Here is a 26,011-nt window from a genome sequence, read left to right as displayed (position 1 = left end):
GTGTGTGTGTGTGTGTGTGTGTGTGTGTGTGTGTGTGTGTGTGTGTGGTGCTGTTGGTGAAATTACCCTGACACAGCTGCCCCCTGTTGCTTCCTTCCGCCTGTTGTCACTGCTTGTGGTGCTTTATCAACACTCAGACACAGTCGGAGCAACCTGCATCTAAGTCACCTGAAATCTATGCTGCTGACCCAGCGTTGCAAGGAAAAGATGACAGGCAGCCTCTGAGTGAAAATCTGTCCTAGTTAGTGCTGTCTTCTGTTTCCAGGGGTGACGAGGTTCGTTATCATTAGGAAGAACCTGCTTTCTCCACTTGATTTAACACCGTGTGTGCTAAAGGTAGCTGTTTCAAGGCTCTGAAATACTCCCAGGAGAGAGATTTATTGGTAAATGTAGTTCGTTCTTTAAATGCTGACGTGGATTCCCAGCCGTGCCCCGAGACAGACTAGAATTTCAGGCTGAGGTAGAGAGTGCTGTAATATACTTCCTGCGTTCAGTTTGCTCTCAGGTTGGGGGTGCCCTTCGTTGGCCCTTGGGTCATGACCAGGGCTGGCTCTGCAAGTGCAGAAACCAGAGAGGTCTTCTGGGGAGCCGTCCGTGCCTTGCTTGCACACCCCAGTTCCACCCTCGTCACGATGGCGGAGATGTGAATCTGGCTTGTCCGTAGAGCAACTCGGGGCGGCAGACAGGCACAGGCAGAAGTTGGTTCCCCATCCCAGGCCTCTGAAGGTCTCTGACCACGGAAGCAAACCAAAGAAACCGTGCATCCTGCCTAGACTTCCTCATTTGTGTCTGCTTTTCTGGCCCTGCTTTCAGTCTTAGTTGCTCCGATGGAAGTCGTAAGGATTAGTACACTGCTCTAACATCCCATCTGGCTCGGGAACCTGCCTGGTCAGTGCTATGCCTGCAGGGACACGAGGGCCGAGGAGACACGTGAAACCACAGAGCAGAACAGATTACGGATAAAAGCCCATTTGAGGCTTCGGGTCGGTGCAAAGGAAGAGGAGGAAGACTGTAAGGCCCACGGTCACCTAGGGTCGTGAGTTAAAAGTTCACTGCTACAGAATCGCCTGATAAAGATCTGTAAGCAGTTGGGAGGTAAGAATTCAGAGTTTGATCAGCCTTGCTACCCATCCAAATCCTATAGTTAGTTTGGCTAGCTCCCTGCATTGAGGTACCATGTGCCTGGCACTTGGATAAGCACCTCATTGCGTTACCCACAGGCAGCGTCTCATTTATCCTACATCACGTCAGCCATCCTAAGAACAGTGTTACCGGGGCACCTGGGTGGCTCAGTCGGTTAAGCGTCCAACTTCGGCTCAGGTCATGATCTCACAGTTTGTGGGTTCGAGCCCCACGCAGGCTCTGTGCTGACAGCTCAGGACCTGGAGCCTGCTTCGGATTCTGTGTCTCCCCCCCTCCCGCCCTGACCCTCCCCTACTGTGCATGCGTGCACGCGCGCGCTCTCTCTCTCAAAAATAAATAAATACACTTAAAAAACCAAAACCAAAAACAACGTTACCAGCCCCATTTTCCAGACAAAGAAACTTCAGACTTGGAGAGGTGACTTTGAAGTGTTTTAACCCAAACAGTCTGACTACAGAGCTCACCCTTTTAACCATCTCTTTGGTCCAGAGTGCAGTGCGCTTCTAGAAGACTTGTGCGGAGCAGATAGTTTATCTGACCCTGCCTGCCACCTGGAAGGTCTGACAAAGGAATCACACTTTGTCCCCAAGGTCACGTGAAGTAATAACAGACACACTGACCGGCTGTCGTGCAGGGTGCTATGTCATTCGTTTGGAAGGGTATTTTAGTACTACATTGCTGGAAAAATGGAAAGGGGACGGGTGCTTTTTATTTTTAAAACCACAGGTGTTTGTTTTTCTACCGCATAGGATCGTGTTCTGTTCCCCAATTTTCTGCCACTTTCAAGTATGAAAATTTCAAATGTGAATTTCAGCTGGTCTCGAAAGAAGCAGTCCTTTTTGCAGGGGTATCTTTGGGTTGATCAGTTCACTTGTTGAGTGAATGTTGAATGTTGGCTGAGCATCTTCTCTGGGCCAGGTACCATGTCAGCACTGGGGGTGCGGGCATGAGAAGGGTGGGTGTGGTCCTCAGTGAGTTGGCATTCTTGTGAGGAGACAAGCACGTCAGTAAATCGCTTCACAAGATCGTGTCAGACACTGGAAAGCACGGAGGCAGATGGCGAGATGGAGGAAGGCCTGGTGCGTCTTTGCTTTTTTAAAAACAGCTTAATTGGCATGTAATTCACGTATACTATGGACTCATTTAAAGTGTAGAATGCAGCGTGGCTTGTTTTTTAGTAGTTCACTGGGTTGTGCAACCATCACCAGATTCTAATTTTAGAACACTTATGTCCCCTCACCAAAAGAAACCTCATCCTCATTGGCAACCCCTCTCGTGCCCTCTCCCCTTCCCTCAATCTTGGCAGCCACTGATCTACCTTCTGTCCCTAAAAGTTTGCCTATTCTGGATACCATCGGCGGTCTTTGGGGACCGGCTTCCTTCACTTAGCATAAATGCTGTCAGGGTTCATCCATGTCGTAGCAGGTGTCAGAACTTCATTTCTTCTGTTGTCAAGTAATATTCTGTTGTTTGGATATGCCACACTTTATTTATTCGTTCATCGGCCTTTGAGTTTTCTCCACCTTTTGATTATTATGCATGATGCTGCTGTGAGCTTTTCGTGTACAAATCATGTGGATGGATGTGTTCATTTCTCTCGGGTATATGCCTAGGGATGGAATTGCAGGGGTGTAGGGTAACCGTGTTTGATCCTGTGAGGAACTGACGGATATTTTCCACAGCAGCTGCACCATTTTGCATTTCCAGCAGCATTGTGGGAGGGTTCCAGTCCCCCAGCCTTCAGCAACGCTTGCTTTGTTATAGGTCTTTTTGATTATACCTGGTAGGTTAGAAGTAGTAACTTACGTCAGTTTGGGCATTTCCCTGGTGACTAATGACGGTGATTTCATATGCTTGTTGCTCATTTGTATATTTCATCTAGAGAGATGTCTGTTGAAATTCTTGGTTCATTTTCAGTTGGATTATTTGCCTTTTGTTTTGGATTATAGGAGTTGTTTGCCTTTTCTGTGTGCAAGTCCCTAGCAGGCATGCGACTTGTACATACTCTCCTCCATTCTGTAGTCTGTCTTTTCACTTTCTTGATGGTGTCACTTGCAGCACAAAATACCATCTTAGTTTCGGACGTACAGCATCATGATTGGATATTTGTATGTATTGCCAAATGATCGCCACCGTAAGTCTAAAGTTTTAAATTTTGATGAAATCCAACTTGTCTAATTTTTCTTTTGTCACTTTTGATGTTATATCTAAGAAACCATTACCAAATCCAAGGTCACAAAAGTTTTATCCCTAAGTTTTCTTCTAAGTTTCTAGTTTTAACTCTTATATTCAGGTCTGTGCTCCATTTGGAGTTAGTTTTTGTATATGGTGAAGTAAGGGCCCAGATTTGTTCTTTTGTATGTGAAATACCCAGTTGTGCCAGCACCATTTGTTGAAAAGAACATTCATTCCTCCACTGAATGGCCTTGAGACCCTTGTTAAGAATCCGTTGGCCAAAGACACGTGGGTTTATTTCTGGGCTGCCAGTTCCATTCCGTTGCTCTGTCCTCATACCAGTACCACGCTGCCTGATTACTGCAGCTCCATAATAGAACATTTTAAGGTCCGGAGCATGAGTCCTCTAATTTTATTCTTCTTTTTCCCACATAGGTTTGAGTATTCCATGTTTCTTTTATTTCCATACTTACTTTAGGGTTAGATTGTCAATTTCTGCAAAAAAAAAAAAAAAAAAAAAAAAGCCAGCTGGGATTCTCATAGGGATTACATTGAATCTGTAAATCAATTTGGGGAGTATCGACATTTTAATAATATTAACTCTTGATTCATTTATTTAGATTGTCTCAATTTCCTTCAACAACGTTCTATAGTTTTTAGTGTAGGTCTGGCACTTCTTGTGTTAAATTTATGCCTACGTATTTTATTCTTTTTGAGGATATTGCCAACGGAAGCTTTTTGTTTTCGTTCTGTTTTCACTGAAGTAGCGTTGACATACAGTGTTATGTTAGTTTCAGGTGTAGAACGTAGTGATTTGGCATCTCTACGTGTCCTGCTGTGCTCACCACAAGTGTGGCCCCCTCTGTCACCATACAGTGCTTTTGCAGTGTCACTGGACTATATTCCCTGGTTGTACCTTTCATTCCAATGACTTATTCATTCCATAGCTGGAAGCCCGTATCTCCCACGGCCTCTCACCCACTTTTCCCATTCCCCACCTCTTCCCTCTGCATCTGTCATCATCAGTTCCCTGTAGTGTAAATGGAAGCTTTTTAAAATTTCATCTTGGAATGTTCATTTCTACTGTTTAGAAATCCAACAGACACTTACATATCGATCTTGTATCCTGTGGCTTTGCTGAGTTTGTTTATTAGTACCAATAGCCTTTTAATAGATTGCTTGGGATTTTCCATATACAAGATCAGCTACAAATAGACATAGTTTTATGTCTCCCTTTCCAATCTGGATGGCTTTTGTGAAGAGTATGACACCAAATAGGAATGTTGAGAACAGACACCCTGGTCTCATTCCTGATGTTGGAGAGAAACCATCCAGCCGTTCACTATGTTCCAGAGGGTTTTGAATACCTTAGTGCGATTTTAGTCCCCGATGCTGACTCTGAGGCCGTGCCCGTGCTGCCTGGTGACCTTCCCTAAAGGTTGATCCAGAAGGGCCTTCCTCTCCAGTTCGTACAACCTGCACCCCTGTGATTCTGCTGTGGTGGTCTTTCTTCCTAGCTGGTTCCCTTAGACTTGGGTCAGCTCATCCCACAAACTCTGTAGAGAACACCGAAAGCGTTTGTGGGTTCTTTTCCCACGGCTATTTGACCATCTCTGACTTCCACAATCCTGAACAACCCAACTACACGGAAATTGCAGAAATTAAAACGTGCAAGGAGCAGCGTTTCAGCAGATCTTTCCTTTGCTTTGTAACTCTGAAACAGCCAGGGGAAACGATCTGTTTGGGGACGATGCTCGTTTCTGCAGACGGTCACGGAGCGCAGCTCCTCCCCACCCCACTTCTAACCATCGGCACCTCCTTGTTTTCAGACTCTCAGCGCTCCCATCTCTCCTCCTTCACCATGAAGCTCAAGGACAAGTTCCACTCGCCCAAAATCAAGCGAACGCCGTCCAAGAAGGGAAAACCAGCTGAGGTGTCGGTGAAAGTCCCGGAGAAGCCTGTGAACAAAGTAAGCGGACTCTCTCTAGGTGTCTATCCTGGCCTTCGCCTACTTCGGGCAGTCGGAGTTTGTGCTGTGTTTAAGTTCACCCCCTGGGGATCAGCTTCCACTGCAGAGCACGGATTTCGTAGCATTCCCGTGCTGCCAGGCAGGGGCCTGGAGTGTCCTTGCGAAATGTGAGCCTTTGGGATGGCGAGTGTTTCTCCTGTTAATCAGAGTCAGGTTCCGTTGGCTGAAGCAGTTCTCCTTTCCCAGATGTATCATCTTCTGGGCATTCAGAACAGCTCAGTGCATCATGTTTACGCCCCAGGATGCCACCTGCCTGCCCCCAGAGAGCCCCACGTTGCCCTGGCACGCACACACATAGAGGGAGCTTTGTGACGTCCGGAACGTCCTTCGTTTGGCTTTAGGGCCCATGCTCTGAGACATGTCAAATCCTTGAAACCCAGCCAAGGATGTCCTCAAGCACTAGTAACCTCAGCAGGGCCAGTGAAGCCAGATACGTTGAGACAGCTGTAGATTTTCATCAACCCCTCCCTTCAGCCTGAAACGGCCATTTCAAGCTCTGTAGGAATCCAGGTTTCCTCTCTTCCAGGAGGCAACAGACAGATTTCTACCAGAGGGCTACCCTATCCCCTTGGATCTGGAGCAGCAGGCAGTAGAATTTATGTCCACCAGTGCTGTGGCTTCCAGGTCTCAAAGGCAGAAGGTCAGTGTGACGTTAAGAACAATTGGGTTTGCCTTGCCTTCTACTGCAGAATCCTGGCCCATGGTTTTGGGGATGGAAAAAAAAAAAAAAGTCTCTTGCAATATCCCTGTGTTGAATTGGGTGGCGACTGTGGGCTTAATCGTTCAGGAAACAGTCCAAGGGGCCTTGGGTAAAATTAAGAGTTTATACAAGTCCCTGTGGTCTTTGGAGAGAGTTCAGCACTCCTTGACGAAACCTTGGGGGTCCTTTCTGGGGTGGGTTTGGGTGTGCTGCTTGGGTGCAACGGGTTCTGGGGGAAGTGGGTAAGTCTTCTCTCTCAAGACCAGCTCTTTTTTTCCTTGAGTTGCTAAGATGATCTGAGCAGTTAAGAAGGGAAGGGCGTCTACAGTAACAGGTGCTCTGTGAGGCATCTAGCAAGCTCAGTGTGGTGAGTGCACTCAGAACCAAGCACTGCGAGAGCCAGGGACACCTTTTGTGCCACTGACGTTGATCCAGCTTTAGCACTAACGTGCTGGCTGCTTTACACTTACTCCTACTTAACGCTCCTAACAGCCCTGGAGGATGGAAACTTACTTTGCAGAAAAGGAAACTGGGCCTGTAGGAAGCTGAAGCCTTCGCCATCACACAGGAAAAGGTAGTGAGGCTGAGATTTGAACTCAGGCTGCCTCACATCCAAGTCAAAACTCTTGCGACGCATTCCTCGTTACGAAAGCCAGAATGTAAGTGTTAACGCTCACACGTAACTGGACAGAAAAGCAAAATTAGCCCCCGCAACGTAGAATAAACACAAGCCTTGTAGAGAAACGCGGCCTCTCTCCAGGGCCCGCCCAAGAGCGTAGTAAGTAGGTGGAAGAGCTTTCGTCATAGCCGTCAAGTCAATGCCACTGGCAAACAGACGCCACGATTCTTGCATTTTACAGCGTACCTGTATTTTTGTTTTGTTTGTACTTTGACCAGCAGGATATCTTAAAATTCTAGCTAGAAGTGGAGACAATTAAGGTTTTAAGTCCAAAAGTCGTTTGTTGAATAACCCTTTTTCCCGCCTCATCTGGTAGCAAAAGAGGCTGAAGAAGAAGAGGAAATAAAGTATTCAGTGTTTGCCAGATTGGTCAAATTCCAGATTGAAGAAGAATAGTAATAGAGTGGAAGATCAGTGTGTGCCAGAGTCATTTTCCGGGTCCCTCCGTACGGCCCCCTCTGGGAGCCGAGTCCGGTAACGGAGCCCACGCACGGTGCCGGTGGCCCCTGTAGCACTCGAGCAGGCAGTCGAGGGTGAAGTGACTTCCGACAACCGCGTTCTAGCAGTTGGCGCCGGGAAGAGACTGGTTCAGCCACTCGGTTCTTGGAACTTTCCCCCCTTTGTTCGTTCCTCCGAGAGAGGTCCCTGGGGGGAATTCGGTGCTAAAGTGTCCTTCGCTTGGTACGGGTTCCTGCAGATTCCAGTGGACGTTGGCAACGTCTGGAGTCACTTTGAGTTGTCACGACTTGAAAGGTGAAGCAGGTGTTACTAGGGCTGGTGGATAGAAGCCAGGGGTGCTCGTAAACATCCTACATGAGACGGCCCTGCCCACGATGGAGAATTACCCACCCAAGACGTCAGTAGTGCTGCTGCTTAGAACCCCCTATTCTGTAGCCAGGAACTGTGAGTATGAGCTTTACCCAGGAAGAACTGCTACTCTGGTTTTTGGTTGTCGCCCTTTGAGAAGGGTTGAGTCACTCTGCTCTGCCCCAAGTCAGCTGCCTGAGACGACATGAGCACAAACCTGTTGTCTCGTAGAGGCCCACAGGCACAACTGGAGGTGTGGGGAGCCTGCCAACATGTGTGAACTTAGAAGACCGTCGAAGAAATCCGAAAACACGCGTGTCATTTGCTGTCATTGTTATTTATTAGTCATGAGCTCTCCTCCCTCTTAGAGAATATTTTTCTCCGTGTTCTCATTTTAATCCTGGTTTCTATGCCTGCCATTCCCTGTCTAAACACACGGGAAACTTGTCGCCCGGTAGATAGCAGCACAGATTCAGGTTCATTTACGGCTTACGGAGGGTCTCATTGCCTAGGCCCTGTCCCAGGTGATTTCACGTGCTGTCCTACTTGTTCCTCTCCATAACTGTGTGCAAAACCTCTTATTATTCCAAATGTACGGACTTTGGGCTCTGGCCCAAGTTTTCTTGATCAAAATCTGGTTTTCCCTTAAGTTTTATGCACTGCTTCTATGCACATTCTTATTCACGTCCCCACATTGGGGGGTGGGGGGGGGCGGATATCAGGTAATATCCTCTCCATTTTTCAGATGAGGAGCCTGAAGTCGCTGGCCCCCAAGCCCAGTGGTGGCTTCGAACCTAGTCCCTCCCCTGGCACCTCTACCCTCATGTAGCTTCCCGGTTTGTGGAGGGATAGTGGCTGGTGCCTCATCCCCCACAACAGGGAGGCTGTGCCCGGGTCGGGGCACCTGCCTCTCTGAGCTTGTGCAGCTGGGCGACAGAGCAGAGCCAGAGCTCTGGGTTCCCAGTTCTGGCGAGTGCTCCAGCTAGTTGTCTCCTTGTAAACTCTTCTGACTGCTGGCTGCATTTTGCAAGAAGTCGGAGCTGTTCAGGAGCAGAGGTGCTTTGAACGCACAACACTCAGAGGCCATTAATTCTGGGAGTGCAGTTTGCTGGAGAGTTAATGGATGAAACCAGACTGTGCTAAGCTGTCGGCTCCTTCAGTAGGAGCCCAGGGCAGCTTGGCTATTCAGTGGCTCATTGGATCTCTCTGCAAATGATGGGAAGATTCTTTTTGCTTCAAAGTGCCTTCCTGCCCCTTCTGGGTGCCTCCCATCTCCAGGTCAGCCCCTTTCTCTCTAGCAAACCTGATGACATTTCCTTTCTTTCTTTCTTTTTTAATTTTTTTTTTTTTTAGTGTTTATTTTTGAGAGAGAAAGCGTGAGCAGGGAAAAAGGGCAGAGAGAGGGAGACGCAGAATCTGAAGCAGGCTCCAGGCTCCGAGCCGTCAGCACAGAGCCCGACTCGGGGCTCAAACTCATGAACTGTGAGATCGTGACCTGATCCGAGGTCAGATGCTTGACCGACTGAGCCACCCAGGCGCCCCCCGATGAGATTTTCTTATAAGGTTTCCTGCTTCCTCCCCATCTTTCATCATTCCTGGTTCCAAACACGTCCCGATGTGCTGAGATAGCAGTGCCGTGGTCAGGGTCCTCTGGCCACGCTGGCCGCCGGCGTTTCAGTCACACTGATGTCTGAGTGTGACTCCTTCATACTCACGTTCCTTGTGGCCCTGGCGGCCGATGCAAGGCGGAGAGCTCTTGTCTGTGAGGCAGGAAACAAGTGCCTGGCCTCAAAAACAGTAAATAAACATGTGAGGTCATGAGAAGATGCAAGGTGGGGGTAATGAGGCTCCAGTCATGGGGGGTGGGGTGGGGAGGGGGGACAGGCACTCCCCGCCTTAGAGAATCCGCTCTTTGTGGTCTGCAGACCCCCTTTGGGGAAGTTTCCCATGGAGAAGAATTGAGTCGGGTCTTCGAACGAACGTTGTCTGACTAAAGAAGCTGTTTACTTCTTGATTGCATTTACCTATTTTCTTTTGCTATTCCCATGGAATAAATGCCTCGAGTATTGAATGTTATTTAAAATGACATTCTCCATCATTTGAGAAGAGTTAGTGTCCAGAATCATAATCACTTCTTATTATATGTCATTGGTGTATCTCCTTAGAGATTATTGTTTAAATCAGCTTTTTTCTAGAAATGTTCTTCTTGCCCTTGGGTGCTTTTATTTGTATGTTCGCTGGACCTCAGAGAGCCCACAGGTGACAGCTTTCCTCATATACAGCAGTCACAATTTGCGCTGGCCATGTAATCAGTTCTACTTGAATAGGGTATCCATTTTTGGATTTATCTGTCTTGCAGATCATCTTTGATTTCCCTTCCCTGCCAGGCAGCTGGGACCCGGGCCTCTGACCTGCAGGCCATATAGAGGGAGGTTGGGGAAAGGAACCAAAGGGGGGGTGTGTGCCCACTGACTGAATTTGAGGCATCCTGTAGTCAAGGAGAAAAGATTTGGGCATGGGAGTTTGGATACTGCTAAGTGCAGGGCTCCGGAGTTTATTTTCCTCCTAGCTGTGCTTTCTTCGGGAGCAGAGGAACTATGGATGCTGTTAGCATTTGCTACACGAGTGATGACTGAACCGTTGCTACCTGCCCCAGCACCTTCCCCTTTTCATCCCAGAGCATCCACCCCTTCTAACCCTGGGGTTTCTAGACCCTTTGGGTGAGCCAAGCCATTTCGTTGAGAGGGAACTGCATCTTTGGACTCAGTGTGGGAATCTAGTGAGGGGTCCTGGGAGAGTGGGCTTTGAACACGAATGCCTCTGACCATCTTCTGCTGTCCCTCAGATCTTTGAAAGGCCTGGGGTCTCTTGATTTGGTTTACTGGATGGATAGGCACCATGAGATCTAACTGCGGGTTCGCTAAGCTTCCTACAGCCATCAGCAAATTAGTCCTCACGATGCTTAATGAGTGGTGCTCTCTCAGTGTGGTAGAGAAGGATCCTCGAAGCAGTTTTCAAGACCTCAGCCACATCAGTCTCTACCAGGAAGGGAATTCAGAAATATCTGAATGAACGTTCTTGGTCCGAGCTCCCTTCTGCTTCCTAGCCTAGCCTCTGTATTCTGACTGCAGTCCTTAGAAAGTAATTTGGCTTGGTTTCTGCAGCAAGAAGTCTCTTCTGCTTGCATCAGTCTCCAGCTAGTCGATAGGAAAGCGTACTTTATTTTTTTCGAAACCGCTCCCTTTAATCTCTCTCCTCCCTCCTTATGCTTAACATTTCCTTTCAGAACCTGAGCTGGCTGGAAGAGAAAGAGAAGGAGGTCGTTAGTGCCTTGCGCTACTTCAAGACCATTGTGGACAAAATGGCTATTGACAAGAAGGTACTGGAGATGCTTCCAGGGTCAGCCAGTAAGGTGCTGGAGGCCATCTTACCCCTGGTGCAGAGCGACCCTCGGATTCAGCACAGGTGAGTTGCCCTGAAATCCTTGACTGTGTCAGAGCAAGGGAGGCCTACAGGCGTCTTGGTTTGGGGGCACTTCAAACTTAGGGCTCCTGGGAAGAGTGAAGAGTGTGGGGAGTGAAAAGAGCCTTCTCCCCACCCTTCACAGCTATGACTTGATGCTCTCCCAAGGTCGAGGTCGTTGTTACTCATGAGGCCTCGACCCTGAGGGAGATCTCTAGCCTTGCTCGGGATGTAGCCGCAGGGTAAGTCTGTGGTGGTTTCTTGGCCTTAGGTCATTGGCAGTAATCACATTGATTTGGACACATTTCTAGTACCCTTCCATTAGCCGTGGTGTATTACGACATTAAATCCTATTAATACCCAGCCTGGTAGAGACCTCAACTGCCTAGCTGATTAGGCCAAAAGAGATCGAGAATCCCATTCGAGCATGGATTAATGAAACCTTTAACTGTATCAGACCAGGATCTCCCAGACAGCACCCGGATTCCCTGGAAGCCAGGGATGTCGGGAGGAGTCAGCCTGCGTCCCAGCGAGCTTTGGTTGAGGAACACTTACCGCTAGAGTGCGTTTTCCCGTCAGAGTCTGGGAGCAGCTTGCTCTGGTCTTCACTGTTAGGTAGAGGAGGAAAAGGGGTACTCGGTGTGGTCTTAGCTGAGGCCTAGCAGAGGTGCCCGCTGGCTCTGTGTTTCTTTTCTGGTACCTGCGCAGGATAAACGCAGCTGTGTTTTCTGTTCCTTGAGATGGTTTGGTGTTCGTCCAGTCCCATGAGATTGAGCTTTTGTGAACTGCTTTCAGAACTTGGCAACGAAGTGCATAGTTTTCTTTTTCTGGGAGATCATGCAAACAAGTGTCTTTATTTCCAAGAAGCTCTCTGGCCTGGGCCTTCCACCCTGGAGTTTCAGCTGACCTCTGTAGACTGTGGTGTTTTGGCCAGTTGGTGGCGGGGGACAAAACTGTCGGGATGACTTTGCCCTGCTACTGTCTTTGCTTTCCAGGCCGTGCTCCTGTCACCGAGGAGGAGCCTGGGGAAATGAGTCCCTTCATGCCCTGCTGAGTGGCCGCCGCGCACAGAGTGCTTTGTGTGCTGGGCTTGAGACCGAGTACCATGTCCCTCCCGTAGTTAACCCCGTGCCCAGCTCGTAGAAGGGCCCGGTACCGTTCTCCTTTGAGGGGATGTGCCCAACAGTGCGCTAGGGTCAGATGTGTAGACGGCTTTTTATGCAGAGTTCTCCTCCACCCCTTTTCGTGTGAGTGTCCCTACCGCGGTGGAGTTCCAACCTAGTGGTACTGAGCGGAGCTCTGTTGGGATTTGAAGGAGGGAGAGTTAGAGGAGACTCCGTGGCCCAGTTAAACTTCCCGCAGGTCCCCGAGCGGGACCTGAAGGAAGGGTGGGAGTAGGCGCAAACACTGAGATCAAGCAGTAAGACAGTGGTTTGGGGGCATTTTCTGTCTGTGGGGAGATCTTACAACTATTTTGTAGTTGGCAAAAATTATTTCACGTCTATAGCAGTTTCCTAGAGGGAAAGAGAAATGCCCGGGTGTGGCCATAAGGAGCGATGATTTTCTTTTCTCTGGCAGTCCTTTGGCTGATACCACTTAAGGGATGTTTCTTCCTGAGATTCTCGCAAAGCCAACGGATGATCTTTTCCTCGACCACCCTGATATCTCCTCTTCAAAGGTTTCTCTTAGGTTCCTTCCGTCATCATTCCTCCCGGTGCAGTTTGTGAGCTAGGAAGGTGTTTCCCGCCTTCTGCTCAGAGCATCTCTGTGGGTTGGGTCCCAGCTGGTGGGCCCTTCGTCTCCGTCCCCTAGGGTGCTGGGACAGTGGCGGACCAGCCTTTGAACAAGCAGCGGCTGTTTGGCGTGAACAGTGAGCGGAGGAACCTTCTCCTGCGCTGGGGAGTGTGTGGCGCATGGAGACGTGTGGCCACTGGACATTCTCCTGGTTACGGGACCCTCCTTCCTTTCTGAATGTCTCAGCCCCTGACACAGAGGAGTATTCCAAGCTAACGCTGTGAAGCGTGGCCACGACTGCCGAATTCTTCAGGTGCTTTCAGGACGTTACCATTCAACGCAGGTAGAAATCGAGCATCGTGTAAAAGTGTCTGCCTGCCTCCTTTTCATCTAGTTCTGGCCAGTAGTTTAACAGTGTGATTGACGCTTTGGCAGGATCCCCCACGGGCACTTTGGCAGAAGGTGGCCGTCTTGGTTGAAAGAGGCCTCACCCGGCCCTGCCGGGAGGAGGCGGAGGAGGCTCGGAGTTGCTAGGAGGGCCGTCCCCCCACCTCCTGCAGGATGGCACCGCCGATGGCCCAGCCCCCAGGGGAGACCAGTTCTTGTCCCCTTCAGCAGCCCTCTTTCCAGCACCCAGCACTTTCCCTCATACTCTTCCCTGAGGCGGCCCAACCCTGGCTCTCCCGGGGCCCCTTTGGTAAATTGTTCTGGCTTCTAAGGCGACTGGAGTTTGCTTTCATTCCTTCTGAGTGCTCTCTTCTCCTGCTGGAACACGCACAGAGCGGAATGAGTGGCTAAATGGAAATTGTAGACCTCCTGGAAAGTGTTTGCCCGTCACCTGATTCTGAAGAGCTTCTTGCTAGAGCTTTGTTTGTTTCAGGGTTTTGTTATAAGCAGCTTTGTTTTTAGAAGCTGTCTTCATCATGTCTTACAGTATTGTATCTTTTCCTTCAAATTCTATCTTGGGCTGCTCAATATCTCCCTCATTCTTTTTCTCCCCCAACCTTTTTTTTTTTTTTTTTTTGAGGGGAAGAAGGGGCGCATTCCACAAATTCCATATTTTTGCCCTTCCTCTCTTATGGTACATAATATTTAAATATTTCCTAGAGAAAAAAAAATATTTCCTAGAGAAAAGTACCTCCGGTTACTTAAAAATGTGTGGAAGATATGTAGAGTGTACATCTGGGCCTCCCCTCCCCAATCAGCGAGGCATCCGGACGTGGCCGGGCCTTCCGTTCGCGGTGAGCGGTCGACGCCTCCGCCAGCACAGGCCTCCTTGCCCCTCGTCCGTTGTCGTTCTGGAAACGCTCTTCATGAGTGCTGGGCTCTGGCAGGTCTGCCATGGTTACGGTGCAGGGAGTGGAGCTGAGCCCACGTTGCAAGGAATTCTGGTGAGCTACAGACCATTCAAGCTCACGTTTAGAGGCTGTTTCGGTAGAGGATCCTGCCTGCTGAGATGCCACGCACCCGCTGGCTCCTTGTGGCCCATCTGACATGAGTGTTAGTCTGACTGAGAACGAGAAGCGTGTAGTGCTTTTGACCCATGATTAGCAGCTAGGAGGAAGGGAGGGAGGGGAGGGGAGGGAGAGGTCAGGATCCTGCGGAAGGGGGGTGGGGGGGTGGCGGGAAGTTTGAAGAAGCATGTCAGCTGTGGAAATAAGCACATAAACTGTGGCGGGATTTTTATCTGTTATGTTTGGAAAATGAAAACAGTCTTATAACAGACTAGAACGTAAAGCTGCATACGGTGTGTGTTGGATTTATAAGGGCATAGATCCAGGGGAACGTTTGTCACGAAAAGGAGGTGTGGGTCTTCCGGAGAGAAAGGGTTAGAAGCGAGCCCTTGTCTCCAAGAAACCGGTTCTGTATCAAACAGTAGCTTCAAGTGACGGTCGTGCTTCAGAGGGTTCACCTTCTTTAAGAAACTCTTCTCTTGCCCCCAGCTCAGCCCTCTCCTCCTGCTACAGCCGGGTGTACCAAAGTCTCGCCAACCTCATCCGCTGGTCTGACCAAGTGATGCTGGAAGGGGTGAACTCAGAAGACAAAGAGATGGTCACGACGGTGAAAGGGGTCATCAAGGCTGTGCTGGACGGAGTGAAGGTAGGACACGGGCTGCCAGCGGCCTCCCCGCTGGGCGTCTGTCACACAACAACTTGTTCCCAAGCTTCACGCGTTGGAACGAACGTCTCCGAGCGTCTCTGGTGCTGCTGCTCGGTCCGATGGCCGTTCAGTTCTCTCTGGGACAGATGGCTCTCAGAGCACTAAAACCTTTGGCCTGATCGTCTCGATACTGGAAAAGCTGCCAGAAGCAGTCAGCCTTGCTCAAGCACGTAGTCAGCCCTCAGTGAGGCTCTGTGGTACAGCTCTGACTGTGTGTGCCTGCCTGCTAGACAGAACGCAGAGGAAGTTGTCTCTGCACTGACGGGTCGCAAAGCTCTCAGCAAGTCGACCGCCACCGTTTCACATTCTGAGAACTTCTGTGATTCTTGGTAGAAAAGTCGGATTGAGATGAGTAAGGAATGAAACTGGGTCTGACGTTCTGGAATTTACCGGCCAGAGAAGTCGGGAACAGCGTGATGGGAAATTACGAAACCTAGTTGAGGTGGGAAGCAGAGGCCACAGAGGGTCCGGGATAAACTCTAACTGACACAGTAGGTCCTACGGGTGAGGAGCAAGACAGGATGTAAGTACGAGGTGGCTGAGGGCCTTCGGGTCGGGATTCGTGCCGCGGGCAGTGGGAAAGTGGAGACCTGCCGGTCCGCGAGGCCATGTTAGCAGTGGAAAGAGGGCTAGCCTGGGGCCTGCCCGGCTAGGTTTGAATCCAAGTTCACCACTTACTAGTCTGTGAGCTTAAGCAATCTATTCGGTCTAGGGTTCTACACCTCAATTAACTCATCTGTGAAATGGGTATGATGATAGTGCCATATATCCTAGGGTTGTGGGAAGTATTAAATTAATACATGGAAAGCTCTTAGAACAACACCTAGTACATACTAAGCACTCAGACTTTAGTTGCTATTCCTTATTAATTTTGTGGTGCTAGGTGTGTGCTTTGGAGACCAGTCTCTTGGCTTAGGGGAAGGAAAAAACAGCTGTGTCCTCCTTTCCACACCCTTCAGTTCAAAGTTGTAGCTGAGGTGCTTAACCTAGGTCCAAGAAAACCTCCTTCACCACTCAGCCGTCCCAGCAGATTCCTAAAAGCTGTCTCCTTGGATTGACGTCCCGCGGAAGTTCCGGAGAGTCGAGTAAGGATGCCCAGATGGTAAAAGTCACAGAGGGAAGGCTAAGAAAGCCTTGCTTAGCATTACGACTTGCTCTAGAATGAATCGTGTCGACTGGGGCCACATAAGTAGGGCCGCCGTGTCGGTGGGACGTCAGGAAGCTCATGTAGAGAGAGGCTTGGCTGGATGCCACCACGTCTCCTCTGCTGGCCCAGGCTCTGTGCATTCCCCAGAGCGTATTAGGTCCTGCCATGTCTGTGTGGGCCAGGGCGACTTAAGGGTAAAGGCCCAGAGTGGCCCGTCCTGTAAGGCCTTGTGTCACTTTCCAGATTTTGGAGTGTAGCCATACGCATCTTCCCCGTCGCTTTCCCCTGGAGCTCTTGGAGGTCGGCGGTGCAGAATGAGACGTGACCTGGGTCGCACGTCACCAGCAGAGCGTTGGAATGCTGGCTCACACGCCCCTTGCTCTTCCTGCCCAGGCTTCTGGAAATGCTGTTGTTTTGCAGGTGACATTGTTCAGGTTTCCTTCTACTGAATTATCACGAGATGTGTGAAACAAGTTAGAGTGCCCAAAATAGACGAGATGGAGTTTCTGCGTGTGAAGCTTTGTCACGTTCCCAAGTAACTTCTCGTTACGGGATCATTAAAGCACCCCAGTACCCGCTGAAAGGCATGTCGAAAAGAAAAATTTCTCTGATTTTTCAAACTGACCAACGAGAGAGGGAGAGAGAAACCTCCAGATTATGAACCTGTCAGTGTCTGGACACAAAGAACATTTCCACGATTTTTTTTTTTAAGTTGTTTATTTCAAGAGAGAGAGTGCAAGTGGGGGAGACGCAGAGAGAGAGGGAGACGGAGAATCCAAAGCAGGCCCTGCACTGTCAGCGCAGAGCCCCATGTGGGGCTCGGACTCATGAGCCGCGAGATCATGACCTGAGCCGAAAACCAAGAGTCAGATGCTCAACCGACTGAGCCACTCGGGTGCCCTTCCACAATTGTTTTTAAAATACTTGACCCAGGGGCGCCTGGGTGGCTCAGTCGTTAGAGCTTCCAGCTCTTGATTTTGACTCGGGTTATGATCCAAGAGCTGTGGGGTCGAGCTCTGCACTGAGCATGGTGCCTGCTTGAGATTCGCCCCCCCCCTCCCCCTCCCAAAATAAGAAAAATAAAAAATACTTGACCCAGAACGGAGACTGTAGGTGATGACCTCTCTGAGTCCAGTTTTGTTTCATTTATTCAGGATTCCCTTCTCGAGAGCCTCCTCGAGTGCCAGCCGGTGCCATACGATTGGGAATGTGGTGATACCCCTGCCACAGTCCCTGACCATTAGCTTAGGATCTGCAGAGGGAGAAGGACAGCAGAGCTTGTCATTCTGCAATCATGATGAGGTCTAGTGTTAGAAAGTGGCACGCGGCCTCACTTGGTCGGGCGTTTGGGTCACCTTCCCCTCTCAGGGTGGTCAGAGACTCTGCCCTGAGGGCGAGACGGGCCAAAGGCAGAAAGGGGTGTGCAGGAGTCGGCCTGCCGCTGGAAGTGTGTTGCAGCTGGAATCGGTCGAGGGAGCAGGGACGGTCCGAACGCTGTGGTGTTGGCGTTTGTTGTTGAGATGTCATAGTAGCAACAGCTGACATTTAGTCCCTCCCGATGCTCATAACGACTCTTGCCGTGGGTGTGATCGCCCCTTCGCAGGTGTGGGAACAGGCCGAGGCAGCCCAGTGGTCAGCGGCGAGGTCGTGACTCCCACCCGGGGCTGCCGGACCCCAGACCCTGCGCGTCTCCTGTCACCCTCGGCCTCCCTCCACGTGAGGGAGACCCAGCTTAGCCCAGGGACTGCCTGTGCGTCCCCCCTCGCCGCCAGCCGGCCTCCAGCCCCTCTCCTGTCCCCATCGGGCTGAGGACACTGTATAAGCCTGGGTCGTGGTGGGGTGAGTGAGCCTCAGTTTGCCGGGAGGGACGGGGCCATGCAGAGATGTGAGGATGTCGTCATCCCGCTCGTAGGAGAGACGTTGGCGCGTGCCTTTAAAGTGACTCACCATCTTCCAAGTAACTCATTCAGTTGTTAAATGGAATTCTTTTTTTGAGCGGTCGAAGAAGTATTTTCAAACAGGGTTGCTCTGCTTCTGTCCCTGAGTGGGGGTAGCACCATTTATTATTTAAAGCCCTGAGTAAATGTCACTTGCTAGCTCTATAACCTTGGGCAAGTGACTTGTGTGAGTTTCGAGTAGATTTTTAAATGTTTACCCTGAAGAACTGGAGAAAGGTCAAGAAAGAGAACGTCTATGAAGTACCTGGCCAGCAAGTGCTAGGTGCCCAGTAAATGGCGGGTGGGTGCCATGAACCACGGAAATGTTAGCGTCCAGGATGGCTTGCACCTGCTTGTCTTTGACGGTGCTTGCGGTTCGCTTCCGTGCATCTCCGGTCGAAAGACAGACCTGTCGTCATCACCTGATCTGGCCCGGGCAGGTGCTCTGCTGGTGGGGCCTGAGGCCCAGAGAGGATGGTGACCGTCTAAGGAAGGAATCGAAAGGCCCTCACTTTCCCTAGCACCTGGCTCTCTGCGGCCCAGCTCCTCTGGCTCCAGCAGGTGACCCGGCTTGTCCTTCGGAAGCCAGTGTGCCAGCGCTTCGTGCCCTTCCGTCTAAACATCAGTCTTTCTTCTTGTCTCAGATGCACCGTCTCTTACCCAGCTCCCTGGGCTCTGCTTGCCCTCTTGGCACGCCCTCCCGGATGTCAGTTCTCAGACCCAGAGCCTCTTTCCCTGGCCTCCGGCTCCCCCCGCCCCTTCACACACACACACTTTTATTTTTCAACCTCATGCCGACAGCCTTGGAGGAGAGTACCTGCAGGTCTGTCGTCACCACCCGCACTTGCGCTCGTGTTCCGTCCTGGACCCCGTTCGTACCCATTAACCGACAGAATAGAACAGCCCATTACTCTACCAGCAAAATGGGTTTATTCGGGAATACCAGACAATTGCAATTCGGGACCTGTGAGCTGGGGCAAAACCACGGGCAAGTCCAACAAAGAGAGAGGATTATTTTAGGAGGAAGACGCTGGGAGGGGCTGTCCTGACCCGGAGATTGACAGGAAAGAGTTCAGGGTGAGGGCCGTTTCTCACTGGCCGAGTCGCTGGGGTGGAGGGTTTCTCGTCGGAGACGCCGGGTCCGTCCTTCCCGCTGGGCCCGCAATCACGGTACTCTCCTGGTGAAGGTGCCTCTGCTGGGCTCTGTAAGCGACGATTCCTCCTGTAACTGATGTCATTGGTGTGGCTCCCTTCGTAACCTCCCAGGTCCAATTTTAGTGAGCTTTGCCTGTATCAGTTTTCACTTACAACGGGAATATTTTGTAGGAAGTGTTTTTCTGACTACATCAGTCAGGATTATGTTCGACTGCAAGAAAATCCACAGTAATACTGGCTTTTAAACTTAACTCTCCTTCATGGCCAAGAAGCCCACAGACGGGCAGTCTGAGGCTAATGACATTTTCACAAAATGGTCAGGCATGTGGTCGTCTCCCATCTTGCTTTCCTGCCATCCTTACTTAGCACATGGATTCCACCTCATGGTCCCGAACGACTGTTCCTGCTCCATCTATCATGACTGCATTCCAGCGAGTGAGGAGGAAGAGAGAGTAGGAAGGTGTGCCCTCTCCGTTTGAGGATGCTTCCTCAAAGGCCTCACAGAACTCACTCACACTTCATTGATCACAGCTTGGTCACATGCCCAGCTGAAATTCTGCTAAAGAGGAGGAACGAGTCGTGGGGCAACTTGCTGTCCCTGCCACACTGACATCTCAAATAAGCCATCTCTTTTATTCCTCGTTCAGCCTATTTTTTTATTTTTTGATGAAAACGTTCAAATATCTGCCAAGAGAAAAATGGGGTAATGAAGCCCCGTTACATAGCTCTGCGGTTGTTCGCTCCTGGCCAGTCTTGTTCCTCTGCCTGCTCCCCGGGATCGCTGGAAGCAAATCACAGATCCCATGTCCTTCCGCCTGGAAATGCCCGTGCAGAGCTTGAGGCCACGGCGAGCTTTTTCTGCAAAGGGCCAGGGAATAAATACTCGAAGCCTCTCAGGCTACATACCTTCTCTGCTGCCTGTGGGTCTCTGTTGCATGTTGTCATTGGTTTATGTAATTTTTTTTTTTTTCTTTTTAAAGAATTCTCACCTTGAGGGCCTTACAGAAAGCAAGGGCATTGGATCCTGGGCTGGATCCTGCCCGTATGCAGGGCATAGTTTTCTGGTTTTAAACAGTTTGCTTTTCAGTTCAGGGTCCAGATAAAAGCCCGTATGCTTCTTAGTCCGTTAACATGCGTCTAAAGATCGCTTTTCTCTGTCTGTTTGTCCTTGCAGCTTACTTGTGTTATTAGGAAGGGTTACTGCTGTCACAGGTCTCCCACGTTCTGGATTTTGTGCTGATGACATCCAAACAGTGTTGTCTGGCATGTTCCTCTCTCCCCTGAATTCCCTGTGAAACTAGAGGCTAAATCAGTTTCAGGTTTTTGTGATTCGAATGCTCCCTCAGTGCTGCCCTCACCTCCATCAAGAGGCATGTTTCCTTTTCTTAAAAAAAAAAAAAAAAAAAACTGTTTTAAGTTTATTTATTTACTTATGAGAGAGAGAATGAGCGTGAGCAGGGGAGGAGCAGAGAGAGAGAGGGAGAGAGATGATCTGAAGCAGGCCCAGCAGAGAGCCCGACCCAGGGCTTGAACTCACGAACCGTGAGATCGTGACCTGAGCCGAAGTTAGACGCTTAACCTACTGAGCCACCCAGGCGCCCCTCCCTTTCTGATATTAGTAGCCATCCATGATTTTTGCCTAGATCTGTTCACTGATTTGGAGCTGCAGAATGATGAGTTTCTAATTCTTCGTGCCGTTCTCTCATTAGCTGGGAAACACTTAAATGACAGACCTCCCTTGTAAACTTACGGTTTTCCTGAGTGATCATTCTCAGAGAAGAGGCAGGATCCATGCTTAATTCCTTCCTTTCTTTACCAGTTTTCAAAACAGTGCCTGTCTCCTAGCACCCTTTAACATGACCAGTGAGTTGAGCTGTTTAAAATATCATTCTGAACTCATGAATTTACACGTGCTGGCCGTGCTCCCACCCACTGTGCTTGTCCCTCTTCCTGGTCCCCAGGCCCCATCTTTGGCCACTGAAAACTTTTTTAGGCTGTTTCCTGAGTTCCCTGTGATATGACCCTAGAAGTCTTTGATAGTTTTCTTCGTAGTTGTCTTGGTATGAAAATCTGTTCCAGGCTCTTATCATCTGATAGTTGTTTTGTTTGGGGGTGGTGATACACGGCTTCATTGAGCTGTAATTCCCACACCATATAATTCACCCACTTAAAATGTATATGGTGATTTTTTCTTTTGACTATATTCACACACTTGTACAGCCATCACCACGATCCATTTTAGAACATTTCATCACCCTCAGAAAGTAACTGCCTACCCTTTATGCTCTCCCCTCCCCCCTCATTTCTTGCCACCCCCCACTGCCCAGCCTTAGGCAGCCTGACCTCTATAGATTTGCCTATTCTAGACATTTCATATAAAAGGAATCGTATGCTCTGTGGCCCTCGAGACCAGCTCCTGTCACTTAGTACAATGGTTTCAGAGTTCACGCGTGCCACAGCGTGTATCGGTACCTCCTTTCTTTTTCTTGCCAAATGATATTCCACTCTGTGGGTGCACCACGTGGCATTGTTTTCTCGTGGCCATTTGGGCGTCTGAGTTTCCACCTTTCGGCGCCTCTGAGTGAGGCTGCCGTGAACACTCCTGTGCACGTTGTTATGCGGGCGTGTATTTTCATTTCTCTTGGTGGTACACCCAGGAGCACAGCGGCTGGGCCACACGGTAACTCTGGGCTGGAAGCGGCTGCGTCATTTTCCACCCCATCTGCCGTGGATGCGGGGCCTCAGCCTCTCCGGCTTCTCCACGGCCTCCATTCCCACCTGTGCTTTTTGGCAGATGTTCATTTCCCTGAGGGCTAATGATATGGAGTCCCTTTTCGTGCGCTTATTGGCCGTCTGTGTATCTCTTTGGAGAAATGTCTGTTCAAGTCCTTTGCCCGTTTAAAAAAAGTCTTTCTTTAATCTTTATTTATTTTTGAGAGCGAGCGAGCGAGCACGAGTGGGGGAGGGACAGAGAGAGAGAGGGAGACACAGACTCCGAAGCAGGCCCCAGGCTCTGAGACATCAGCACAGAGCCCGATGCGGGGCTCGAACTCACAAGAGCAAGTTCATGACCTGAGCCAAAGTCAGATGCTTAACCGACTGAGCCACCCAGGCACCGGCCTTACCCATTTTTAAATTGGGCTTTCGTTTTATTATTGAGTTATAAGGTGCCTTGTACATTGCTTACCACAGAACTGGAATCCGCCGTTCCTTTAGGGAGCCCTGCTTCCCTTTGCTGGGAAGTCCCGTTTAGAGACCACACTGAGGGCTGATGTTCTCATCGCTGCTGGTGGGTCACGTGGTTAGTTTCTGTAAGACAAAACGCATCTGGAGTTTCTGCTGGTACTTGCAATTCGCATTCAGCACCACCGGGGTTTTCACTTAACCTCATCAGACTCGTGTCTTAATTTTTTTCCTCCCACACTGAATCTGAGATCTCCTCTGGCTGCCTTGTCTTTAGTCCGTTTGAGGAATGACAGCCAGCGTCTTGCGGCTGGAGTGGCCCTCGGAGAGCTGACTTCGGGAGTCCCTCACTGCCCAGCCCACTTGTTCCCCAGTGCTTGCTGCACAGGAGAAGGAGGCCGCCTCCTCTGCTCTGTGGCTGCCTCACCCCTCAGACTTCAGGTGGGAAGGTCCCTTCTTTTCACCATGAAAAAGCTAGACACCCCTGTGATTTCATTCTGCTGCTTCGGTCCGGGAAACTCCCAACTGGTGGCCTCCATGCGGTGTCCTTGGCGAAGGACTTGTCTTAGGACCGCTGAGCAGTGGAGGGGCTCTGTCATGGCCCGAACCCAGAAGACTCACAGGGCCAGAAGGTGACTGAGGATGGACAGCGAGGGGCCGGGGTGAGGGGGGGAGCAGGGTTGGTGGCCACTGCCCGTAGACTGGTGCGCTTCTCAGGCACGGCGTGTGAGCCTGGGAGGATTGGCCGCACCTCGTAGGGGCCCTTTTGCGGCCCGTGTGCTCTCTGCCGGACGGGGGCTTTGTCTTAGTGCCAAGGAGGAGATGGGAGGACCACAGCTCGTACTTTGACTTGTTGAAGGTCACTCAAGATGGGAACATCACTGTGATCGTTTTCAGCACGAATAAAATGAGCACAGAAATAAAGTATTATGCACTTAGAAAGATACTCTTCCCAATACCCTTTGGCTTTTGAAGACTGCTTTTCAGTGGACCGGTCGTTGTCTGGTTCACAGTCACCGGCTGTGCGCACAGTCTGGTCTTTTCACACCTGTGCCTCAAGAGGGCTGAAAAGTCTGACGTCCCTCTCGGAAATTCTGCCTTTAGTAGGAGTCAGGCTCTTGCCGCACTGCCCATGGCCAGCTTTGACCGAGATTAGGTTTTTGGTGCAGTAGCCAGACGTGCGCACCTTCTGGAGGTGTTCCCTTCTGCCTCCTTCTGGGGCCGGAAGGGTGGTAGGGGTGGAAAAGCTGCCTGCCCCTTTTGCACCCCTCCGTGAGCCAAGGCTGGCAAACCGGCGGAAGGGAGACTTTCCGCCACCACGTCGTCGTGTGGGAGTTCGGGTGCGCGCTTGTGCTGATGTGCCCATCGTTCCGTGACTCCTGCACCGTTGCTCAGCTGCCCCTCCAGAAAGATGGCATGCTAGTCATAATTGCTCGTGAATCAGTGAAGAGTTAGTGGAGTTTTCTCCTACGTCAGCCGATGCGAGGACACATACCTCTCTCTGTTCTTCGCCCTGCTTGTGGAAAAGAGTAATGTGAACATGGGCCTTCCGGGATGCTTTGGTCTGGCCCTCTGACCCCCTCTGACACAGCGATGCTCTTCTGTGCAGCCCGGTGACTTGCTCCCCCTCCCACTCCCTGCTTTCTCTCCTCAACCCGTCATCTGTCTCCTTACTTTCAGTCTCGTCCTGGCCGCAATCACCAGCTAGGTAACTAGTGTCCAAGTGCCCATGAGATTTTACTTAACTTGTAAATTGTGAGAACAGGAACATAGGAACATTCTCCTTTCTTTGTCTAGTACTTGACTCTTAGAGATCTTACTTCTGTGTCTCCAAGAATAGGCAGCTGCTGTCCTGTCCTACAGAGTGGGGTGATGCTGATTCCAGCTGTACTGAGCATGCCTTTGGTTGTATTTTCTCGTTTTAATTAGTATTTCAGAAGTAACACGTGTTCATTATAGAAAATTTACAAAAACGCGAAGAAACAAAAGCAAGAAAATTAGGGGTGTTTCATAGCCATACTTTCTTTCTAGATGTGTATGGTTTCCATTAAAAATGTTTTTTTCAGTGTTTGTTTATTTTTGAAAGAGAGCGCATGAGTTAGGGAGAGGCAGAGAGAGAGGGAGACGCAGAATCCAAGGCAGGTTCCAGGCTCTGAGCCGTCAGCACAGAGCCCAATGAGGGGCTCGAACTCACAGACCGTGAGATCGTGACCTGAGCCGAAGTCGGACACTTAACCGACTGAGCCACCTGGGGGCCCCTTCTTGTTTACGATTTATTTCCAAAACATACTGTATATCTGCCATGGGACCACCTGGAGCTATTTTCCACCAAACATTGTATTACATTTTCTTTCCGTGATATCATATATTCTCACGAGTTTGACTTGTATTGGCAACGTAATGGTCTGTTGCTCGGTTCTGTCGTAATTGACACAATCTGTATCTAATATTAACTATTTAGTTACAGAGCATTGAGTCTAATTTTATCTATTACATATAATGCTGTGATGACCATCCTTTGCAGCTTATTTTTTGCATACATCCATGACGTTTTCCTTGGGCTAAATTCTTTTTTTCTTTAATTTGTTTTAATGTTTATTTATTTTTGAGACAGAGAGAGAGAGAGAGAGAGAGAGAGAACGACTGGGGGAGGGGCAGAGAGAGAGGGAGACACAGAATCCGAAGCAGGCTCCAGGCTCTGAACTGTCAGCACAGAGCCCGAGGCAGGGCTCAAACCCACAAACTGTGAGATCATGACATGAGCCAAAGTCGGACGCTCAACCTACTGAGCCACCTAGGCACCCCTCCTTGGGCTAAATTCTTATAAAAAGAGTACAGATATTTAATTTTGACACGTACTGACAAATCATCCTCTAAGAAGGCTGTTCTCAAAGGACTACTCCTACCTACCGTGTCTGGAAGGTTCTGTTTTGTTACCATCAAAGCTGGAGAGTCCCTGATGACTATTGAGCACTGATGTTTATGTCTGTGAGTTTCCTGTTTGGTATTAGTTTTGATGTATTTGTCTTTTTCTTCTAGTTTTCATGTTTCTGACAGAATCCTTGTGCTCGGGACGATATTAACCTTGCCTTAGCCCATGTGTTGTGATTCGTGTCTGTGGCATTTTGAGTGTGGAGAGGCCTTGCAGTCTCATTCAGGGGCATGTCGATGTTGCCCACTCACGCCCATTGCTGCCTCCTCTGTAACTTAGAAATGGGTATTCATGCTGAAATACTGAACCTTCCCCCCTGCCCCCAGACGCAAACAGGTCTTACCCAGATGTCCATCAACAGGAGAATGGGTAAAGAGACGTAGGTTTGTGCATACGTTGGAATATAACTCAGCAACGAGAAGGAACAGATTCCTCGTGCGCATGATGATGTGGACGGTCATACTGAGCAAGAGAGAAGCAGAATAGAGACAGGGCAGGGCAGGATGGTGGTTGCCCGGAGCTGCGGCTGCTGGGGGAAATGAGGAAGGGCTGGTCACGGGCACAGCTTCTTTTGTGGGGGAGCAGAAGTAGTAAAAGTCGCAGTGCTGAGGGCAGCTCCACCGCGAGCAGACAAAACCATCGCGCCGGCTTTTACGGCACGTGAGTTAGATCGCCCCACAAAGCTGTTCAGACAAGATGCGTGCAGGAGAGTGCATACTGTAATGGTTCCGTTTATGTCAAGTTCTGGGCAAATGTAATCTGCGAAAC

The 26,011-nt window shown here is 50.0% G+C and overlaps 1 protein-coding gene across 11 annotated transcripts in view; it reads left to right on the top strand.

The window, feature by feature from the left end:
• The window catches only part of RAPGEF1 (Rap guanine nucleotide exchange factor 1), a 110,135-nt gene that overhangs the window by 39,119 nt on the left and 45,005 nt on the right, over positions 1-26,011 (top strand). For 8 of the 11 annotated variants that reach the window (XM_040482688.1, XM_040482687.1, XM_040482692.1 and 5 more), the window contains exons 2-5: positions 5,148-5,287; positions 5,874-5,987; positions 10,820-10,998; positions 14,673-14,829. In XM_040482688.1, coding sequence (XP_040338622.1) covers positions 5,148-5,287; positions 5,874-5,987; positions 10,820-10,998; positions 14,673-14,829 — 590 coding nt within the window. The remainder of the gene's footprint in view (positions 1-5,147; positions 5,288-5,873; positions 5,988-10,819; positions 10,999-14,672; positions 14,830-26,011) is intronic. The other 3 variants (XM_040482691.1, XM_040482696.1, XM_040482697.1) reach the window with 1 other exon arrangement.

This window comes from Herpailurus yagouaroundi, unplaced genomic scaffold, assembly GCF_014898765.1.
Source record: "Herpailurus yagouaroundi ecotype Mexico unplaced genomic scaffold, PumYag 160, whole genome shotgun sequence".
In the NCBI taxonomy this organism is placed as follows: Eukaryota; Metazoa; Chordata; class Mammalia; order Carnivora; family Felidae; genus Herpailurus; species Herpailurus yagouaroundi.
The sequence above is the reverse complement of the archived record's forward strand: the minus strand, read 5'-3'. Positions and strand labels throughout refer to the sequence as shown.